Source organism: Galeopterus variegatus, unplaced genomic scaffold (assembly GCF_000696425.1).
Source record: "Galeopterus variegatus unplaced genomic scaffold, G_variegatus-3.0.2 Scaffold1748, whole genome shotgun sequence".
In the NCBI taxonomy this organism is placed as follows: Eukaryota; Metazoa; Chordata; class Mammalia; order Dermoptera; family Cynocephalidae; genus Galeopterus; species Galeopterus variegatus.
Genome location: NW_007727859.1, coordinates 99,039 through 107,568, shown reverse-complemented (window position 1 = coordinate 107,568; position 8,530 = coordinate 99,039). Strand labels below are relative to the sequence as shown.

The 8,530-nt window shown below is 59.4% G+C and overlaps 1 protein-coding gene across 1 annotated transcript in view; it reads left to right on the top strand.

Moving 5' to 3' along the window:
- The first annotated feature begins 1,986 nt into the window (after positions 1–1,986).
- MAP3K11 (mitogen-activated protein kinase kinase kinase 11) overlaps positions 1,987–8,530 on the top strand; it is a 15,727-nt gene continuing 9,183 nt past the window's right edge. Inside the window, exons 1-5 of the mRNA XM_008578718.1 lie at positions 1,987–2,725; positions 7,271–7,451; positions 7,645–7,793; positions 7,897–8,072; positions 8,178–8,421. Coding sequence (XP_008576940.1) covers positions 1,987–2,725; positions 7,271–7,451; positions 7,645–7,793; positions 7,897–8,072; positions 8,178–8,421 — 1,489 coding nt within the window. The remainder of the gene's footprint in view (positions 2,726–7,270; positions 7,452–7,644; positions 7,794–7,896; positions 8,073–8,177; positions 8,422–8,530) is intronic.

Below are 8,530 nucleotides of genomic sequence, written 5' to 3'. Positions count from 1 at the left end.
GTAGAGCCGGCAGGCAGGCGCTGGGCACGGGCCGGGCACCCGTCGGCGGCATCCAGAGGTGGGCGTGGGGTGGGTGCTCTCGGGGTGCAGGCGATAACTTCCTTGGCTCCGGGCCGAGGAGAATCCCGGGACGCTGAGGTCCACTTCCGGGGTCGCAGGTCACTCGCTTGGAGCTCCGCGCTCGCCCCGCTTCTGCGGGTGCCGGCCCACCGGGGAGGCCGGAAGAAGGAGCGGCGAGCCCCGGCCTGCAGTGGCGCATGCGCCTGACAGACCCAGTTGGGACCCGGAAAAGGAAAACCTGACGCCATGAGTGCGCAAGCGCAGAAATGTGGTGGAGAGCTGGGAAGCAGGGGTGCCCTTCGGGCGTGCGCAGAGTCAGGATCTAAAGAAAATCCAAAAATGTAGAAGTGCTTGAGCGCATGCGCACACCCAGGCGTTGCCAACCTAAAGAGCACTGGGCAGAACCGAAGGGATAATTGAGTAGCCATTGGGTAACGGCAGTATAATTGGCGCAAAGCTCTTCCAATGAGTTACAGGAGGCGGGGAAAAGATGAAGGCGTGAACTCCCCAGTGCTACAGCGAGAGTTCTGCGTCACCGAAGCACGCCCCTCTTGGTCCGCCCCTTTTAGTGGTGGACCTCCAACGTCACGAGCGCCTCTCGCCCCGAGCGGTCTCTATTTCCGGGTCAGAACTCAGGTCTGTAGAGAGCGACCCTGTGGAGCAAGCCTAACTAGTCGAAACAAGATAGCGTCCTCTTTCTTAAAGTGACAGGCTCAGGCAATTGAGGTGCACACTACCCAGCGGTTGTGAGGACAACTCAGCTATTCTGAAACGAGTCCTGGGCAAAGTTCTGGACAACAGTCTCAGGTTTCCGCCCATTAGGGAAGAGACATGAAGAAGCGGATTGTTTCTCAGGTGAGGGGAAGAAGAGAGCTTTAGACAACCAATTCCAATAGCTTGAGGTGCAGACAGTTCCGTCTGTCTGCCCATCTTCCCCACCACCCCCATCCCACTGGAGATGTTTGCAGAGCTTCTTTTCCTCATTTCATATCTGAAAAGCAGGCTCACAGAGGATGGATCACACAGTCCTGCAACTGCGTAGCAAAGACCAGACTCGGGTTCGCCCCACTCCCAAGCTCAGTCCCATAACCCCATTTTGCTGATGAGGATGCGGATGCAGGGCGCAAGGATGGCCTGTCTTTAGCAGAGACCAACTTTGACCCTAGGCAGCGGAGCAACCAGCCTGGGGCTTTTCTTCCTAGATCCCAAAGCCTGCTGTGATGGGGGGTCGGGGGGGGCCGGGGGGCCCGGGGCATCCCTCCCCTCCTCTGATGGCCACCGCCTTCCCGGGAACTCCCCGCCCGGAGCCTCCGGGAGGGGAGCGGTGCAAGCCGCCCGCGTCATCTGATGCTGTTTCCTGCAGGAGGGAGAAGAGCGGAAAAAAGTGAAACTCCACCCTCCACCTCTGCCTCCCGCCCCCGGGGCCAAAGTACAAAGGGAGGAGGAAGAAGGGAACGGGGTCGGAGCCGTCGGGGCCAAAGGAACCTGGCAGGGACGAAGCAGCCTCTGCCCAACTGGGGACGCTCCCTCCACCCCCTGCGCAAAAAGACCCAACTGGAGTCCAGGAAGCTGTGCCCTCGCAGGCCCCACCTTACACTTGGCGGGCGCCGGAGCCAGGCTCCCAGGACTGTTCCGGGACTGAGGGACGCCCAGGCCCCTCCAAGCCAGCCATGGTGAGGCACCAGAGGCCCCGGGGCCCCACCCCTCCAGCCTGACCACACTGCCCTGGGTGTCCTCCTCCAGTAGCCCGAGATGCGGGGGGCCGGGAGGCGACACTCCTGGCTCCCCAGAGAAGCGTGGGTCTGGGGCTGAGGACCAGGGCCCGGATGTCTGGGTTCCGGGACTAGGGCCTCAGCAGCCAGCGGGGTTGGGGACCACGGGCACCCAGAGAAGGGCCCCCACACATCCCAACACCGGCTCCCGGCCATGGAGCCCTTGAAGAACCTCTTCCTCAAGAGTCCTCTCGGGTCATGGAATGGCAGCGGCAGTGGGGGCGGTGGCGGTGGCGGTGGAGGCCGGCCAGAGGGGCCCTCGAAGGCAGCAGCTTATGCCAACCCAGTGTGGACAGCCCTGTTCGACTACGAGCCCAGTGGGCAGGACGAGCTGGCCCTGCGGAAGGGCGACCGTGTGGAGGTGCTGTCCCGGGATGCAGCCATCTCAGGAGATGAGGGCTGGTGGGCGGGCCAGGTGGGTGGCCAGGTGGGCATCTTTCCATCCAACTATGTGTCTCGGGGTGGCGGCCCACCCCCCTGCGAAGTGGCAAGCTTCCAGGAGCTGCGACTGGAGGAGGTGATCGGCATTGGTGGCTTCGGCAAGGTTTACCGTGGCAGCTGGCGAGGCGAGCTGGTGGCTGTGAAGGCAGCTCGCCAGGACCCCGATGAGGATATCAGTGTGACAGCTGAGAGTGTTCGCCAAGAGGCCCGGCTTTTCGCCATGCTGGCACACCCCAACATCATTGCCCTCAAGGCCGTGTGCCTAGAGGAGCCCAACCTGTGCCTGGTGATGGAGTACGCGGCTGGTGGGCCCCTCAGCCGTGCCCTGGCTGGGCGGCGTGTGCCTCCCCACGTGCTGGTCAACTGGGCTGTGCAGATTGCCCGTGGGATGCACTACCTGCACTGCGAGGCCCTGGTGCCTGTCATCCACCGTGACCTCAAGTCCAACAACAGTGAGTTTGGGGGGCGTGGTCAGGGGGGTGGCATGGTCCAGGCACACACCTACTCCCAACCCTCAGCTGAAGCTAGCTAGGGACCAGCTGGAGGCAGGATCTCCTGCCCTAGGGGAGTCCCAGTTGGCCAGGGAGCCCATGGTCTCACACTGGCCCCCAGCTGGAGTCCCAGGCACCCAGCAGTCCTCCCGCCCCCGTCCTGGAAGGAGTCCTTGACTCCAGCCTGCAGCTGCAGCTTGGGCAAGTTAAGAAATTGGGATCTCTCAGGTGGGCTATGAGCATTTTGCCGAATTGTGGCCACCACCTCAAGGAAGTCCCCTGGATGCTGGTTCTCCTCATCTTTCCCTCCCCTAAAGTTCACACTCATGGTATTGGTGCTGTACTCTCTCCTTCCTTTGTGGTGGGCATCTCCAGGACAGATATCTCACAGGAGAAAGCCCCCTGTGGCTGTCAAGGCTGCAAGACCTCTAGCTGGTTATTTCAGCTCAGAGCCTCAATTTCAGACTCCATAAAAAGGGAGGGTGAATGGCTTAATGGCCTGGGCAAGCACTGGCATACAGCGTCCAACACGTGGGTCCTCAGCTGTGGATGTGGACATTTGAGGGATGGGTCACCAAGAGGGCCTAGCCCAGACTCAGGAAGTGCTGGCCTAAGGGAGATTCCATCTCTGGCCATTTTAGGCCTTGCACACACTACCCATCATGGGCTAGGACAAGTGAGTGGCAGGTCCGGAGGGCTTCCTGCAGCACGCAAGCCTCTCGCCAAGCCAAGCAGGCAGCATTTAGAGAGGCGCCCACTTGGGTGTCTGGGCAGGGCCTGACGAGAGCAAAGGCGCAGAGGATGGACACCAGGGACCAGGCCTTGTTGGAGCTCAGGATGCAGGCTGGAGAGTAGAAGGAGATGCAGGAGGGGCCAGGCTCAGTGGGTCCTTGGAGAGGCATGGAAGGTTCTTTGAGGGAAGCAAGTATGGATACTTCAAGCCTCCTGGACTGAGCTGACCATGGAAAAGGGGCTTGTGGGGAGCAGAGCATGCCAGGCGGGGGGGAGGGTGGCTGCCAGCCACCCACCCATGTGCTCACTCATCCATAGTAGGGGGCAATTCAGCCTCAGAGCCTCCTGGACTGAGCTGACCATGGAAAAGGGGCTTGTGGGGAGCAGAGCATGCCAGGCGGCGGGGAGGGTGGCTGCCAGCCACCCACCCATGTGCTCACTCATCCATAGTAGGGGGCAATTCAGCCTCACCCCAGGCCTAGCCATCCAGGGAACCCACTTGGTGCCCCAGCCTGAGGGGGATTCCCCGAAGGCCCAGGGGGAGGAGACTCCTATCTTCTGTTTTTCCTCCGATTTCTTTCCAGAAAAAATGGAACAATAGCCCAGGCTCCTGCTCCCCACCCTCCCCACTGCTTCCTGCGTTTCCTGCTGCCCCTGAGCCGGCTTCCTGCCCCTGCTCCAGCCCCCGCTCCCTCCCTGGCCCAGCTGCCTGCAGGGGAGGAAAGAGATGGGGGGGGGTTCAGGAAAGGAAGGAGCCAGGGCTTGCTCCCCCACTCTGCCCCCCAGTTCCCCTGCTTCCCTCTCAGTCTGGGTGGTGGTGGTTAAGCCCTGGTGCCTGTCATCCACCGTGACCTCAAGTCCAACAACAGTGAGTTTGGGGGGCGTGGTCAGGGGGGTGGCATGGTCCAGGCACACACCTACTCCCAACCCTCAGCTGAAGCTAGCTAGGGACCAGCTGGAGGCAGGATCTCCTGCCCTAGGGGAGTCCCAGTTGGCCAGGGAGCCCATGGTCTCACACTGGCCCCCAGCTGGAGTCCCAGGCACCCAGCAGTCCTCCCGCCCCCGTCCTGGAAGGAGTCCTTGACTCCAGCCTGCAGCTGCAGCTTGGGCAAGTTAAGAAATTGGGATCTCTCAGGTGGGCTATGAGCATTTTGCCGAATTGTGGCCACCACCTCAAGGAAGTCCCCTGGATGCTGGTTCTCCTCATCTTTCCCTCCCCTAAAGTTCACACTCATGGTATTGGTGCTGTACTCTCTCCTTCCTTTGTGGTGGGCATCTCCAGGACAGATATCTCACAGGAGAAAGCCCCCTGTGGCTGTCAAGGCTGCAAGACCTCTAGCTGGTTATTTCAGCTCAGAGCCTCAATTTCAGACTCCATAAAAAGGGAGGGTGAATGGCTTAATGGCCTGGGCAAGCACTGGCATACAGCGTCCAACACGTGGGTCCTCAGCTGTGGATGTGGACATTTGAGGGATGGGTCACCAAGAGGGCCTAGCCCAGACTCAGGAAGTGCTGGCCTAAGGGAGATTCCATCTCTGGCCATTTTAGGCCTTGCACACACTACCCATCATGGGCTAGGACAAGTGAGTGGCAGGTCCGGAGGGCTTCCTGCAGCACGCAAGCCTCTCGCCAAGCCAAGCAGGCAGCATTTAGAGAGGCGCCCACTTGGGTGTCTGGGCAGGGCCTGACGAGAGCAAAGGCGCAGAGGATGGACACCAGGGACCAGGCCTTGTTGGAGCTCAGGATGCAGGCTGGAGAGTAGAAGGAGATGCAGGAGGGGCCAGGCTCAGTGGGTCCTTGGAGAGGCATGGAAGGTTCTTTGAGGGAAGCAAGTATGGATACTTCAAGCCTCCTGGACTGAGCTGACCATGGAAAAGGGGCTTGTGGGGAGCAGAGCATGCCAGGCGGCGGGGAGGGTGGCTGCCAGCCACCCACCCATGTGCTCACTCATCCATAGTAGGGGGCAATTCAGCCTCACCCCAGGCCTAGCCATCCAGGGAACCCACTTGGTGCCCCAGCCTGAGGGGGATTCCCCGCCTATATAGGGATGGCCGGTTCGCTCACTGGCTGAGCGTGGTGCTGACAACACCAAGTCGAGGGTTAAGATCCCCTTACCGGTCATCTTCTGGAGAAAAAAAAAAAAAAAAAAAGCATCATCCTGTTTAATACTTGTGATGATCCTCTGAGGTAGCCTTTGTTGTCATCTTCAGCCCTATTAACTGTTCAGGACTTAGTCCCATTTTGGTCAGAGGAATGAGTGAATTTTGAGACCGTTCTCTGAATTAGGAGAAACCTCAGGAAAATTAGCAGGGCATGGTAGAATGATACAGGCGGTTACTGAGGCATGTAGACATCAGGTGGAGCAGCGTGGGCACATGAGGGGTGGCTGAATTGACTCGTCTGGAATAGAGCTCCAAATGTGGAAGATGCCAGTGGGGAGGGGGAAGCTGGCACCTGGGAGAGGCTGAGACAGCCTGGGGGTGGCGGACAGAGGTTGATGAGAGGCTGGGCTCTAAGGAGCACCAGCACTGAAACAGCTGAGGTTTCTCAAGGAAACAGAGCCAAGGACGGCAGGGAGGGGTTGGGCAGTGGTGCCAGATGCCTCCACAAGTCACAGAGGGCTTGGCCAGCAGCAGGATCAGGGGTTGTGGCTATAGGCCCTAAAAAGTGAACACTCGGGTTCAGCCACCACCTCTGAGAAGTCTTCCCTGACTCACCAGGGTATGTTAGGTGCCCTTCCCCTCTGCCCAGCCCCCAGTACCCTATACTACCCCCATCCTGGGCAGGAGAGCCGAGGGCTGTGCTCTGACACATGTCCAGAAACATAGTTGGCATGGATATAATTTCTCCAAGTAGAGGGGCCCTCCAGACCTTTGATGATTCTGACTTTGTCCTCTTTCTATTCCTCTAAAACTTCTCATTTGAGCCATTTTTGTCCTGGTGAGAGTTTTGCAAGTTGCTGCTTCTTCGCACAGAGTATGGTGGCCCCATTTGGGCCAAAGCCACCCTTGCCAAGTTTGACCTTCCCCTCCTACGTTTGCCCCAAGCTCTCCTCCTTTGTGACCAAGAACCATCACCTTCTTAGACCCCTTCCTTTTCTCTTCACATCCGACGGCATCAGTAAATATCTTTTGGAGTCTCTCCCTTGGGAGTGGCTGCACTAGCCACGATGTGCTGTGGACATGGGGGGCCTGTGGTGCCTGCGGGGCTTCCTTTCTCACCAAGGGATTCCCTCTTGCTCCCCACCCCTAGGCAGGTTCTGATTCACATTCCTGCCTCAGCAAAATGACAAGACACTAATGATTTCTCTTGAAATCAAAGCCACAAATGCTGAGAGCCTGCCACATTGCCAGTTTTTATTCAGTGCCTTATTAGGGAAAAGTTAGCACACTGGCTTTGAAGCCACACAGATCAGGTTGGAATCTCTGCTTTATTTGCTGTATGACCTTGGCTAAGTCATTTCCCTGCTCAGTTTCCTCTTCTATAAAATGGGAATAATAATATCTACCTCATAGATTTTTTGAGTGCTACAGCTGAGTGTGTAACATCTGGCCTCATGTAGCCCCTCAGTAAGTGTGTCCCAGCATTGATAGTTATGTCTGATTCCACCTCATCTCCAACTGTGGGTGCTCCAGGCAAGATCTAGACCAATTCACCTCTGTGCCCCTAGTACCCAACCAGGATGTCTGTCAGGAGATAGTTTGCTCCCAGCTGTTCCCCTACCTCCACCACCTGATCCTGGAGCACCCACAATCCTGCTCCTCTTTTCCCCAGTTCTGCTGCTGCAGCCCATTGAGGGTGATGACATGGAGCACAAGACCCTGAAGATCACCGACTTTGGCCTGGCCCGAGAGTGGCACAAAACCACACAAATGAGTGCTGCAGGCACCTATGCCTGGATGGCTCCTGAGGTTATCAAGGCCTCCACCTTCTCTAAGGGCAGCGATGTCTGGAGGTGTGGACCGGGTGGGGGTGGACAAGGTCTGCTATGGGGCTGCAGAGGGCAAAAATGGTTGCCTAAGTCTAGGGCTGGGCAGACAGGCCAAGTCCAGGGGAAGGGACCCAAACAATTTTGATCGTGGTTGCTTTGGGGTGAGGTGGATTAAGTGGGCAGAGGAGGGGACACAGACCCTTTGTTTCGCCCACAGCTTTGGGGTGCTGCTTTGGGAACTGCTAACTGGGGAGGTGCCCTACCGTGGCATCGACTGTCTTGCCGTGGCCTACGGGGTGGCCGTTAACAAGCTCACACTGCCTATCCCATCCACCTGCCCCGAGCCCTTCGCACAGCTCATGGCCGGTAAGAGGACAGGACGGGCGGGTGAGGGGCAGCGCTCCCTGGCCCAGGACACATCCACCCACAGACCTTCTTATTCTGTCCCCCTTCCCTGCCATGCCCCTAGACTGCTGGGCGCAGGACCCCCACCGCAGGCCTGACTTCGCTTCCATCCTGAAGCAGTTGGAGGCGCTGGAGTCGCAGGTCCTGCGGGAAATGCCGCGGGACTCCTTCCATTCCATGCAGGAAGGCTGGAAACGCGAGATCCAAGGCCTCTTCGACGAGCTGCGGGCCAAGGAAAAGGTGCGAGGAGTCAAGGGTTCTGGGTTGGAAGGACAGATAACTGGGAGGGCGCGCGCCGGGGTCGGTGCCGGGCTGACCCCAGCGCCCTCACTGTCCCGTGCGCAGGAACTACTGAGCCGCGAGGAGGAGCTGACACGCGCGGCGCGCGAGCAGAGGTCCCAGGCGGAGCAGCTGCGGCGGCGCGAGCACCTGCTGGCCCAGTGGGAACTAGAGGTGTTCGAGCGCGAGCTGACGCTGCTGCTGCAGCAGGTGGACCGCGAGCGGCCGCACGTGCGCCGCCGCCGCGGCACGTTCAAGCGCAGCAAGCTCCGGGCGCGCGACGGCGGCGAACGGATCAGCATGCCGCTGGGTGAGAGGCGGGCCCAGGACTCCGCCCCGCCATTGGCTGCGCGGGCACGGGGGCGGGGCCGGGCTTGTGTGCGGGCCGCACTGGGATTGGTCGAGGGTGTTGGTGGGTG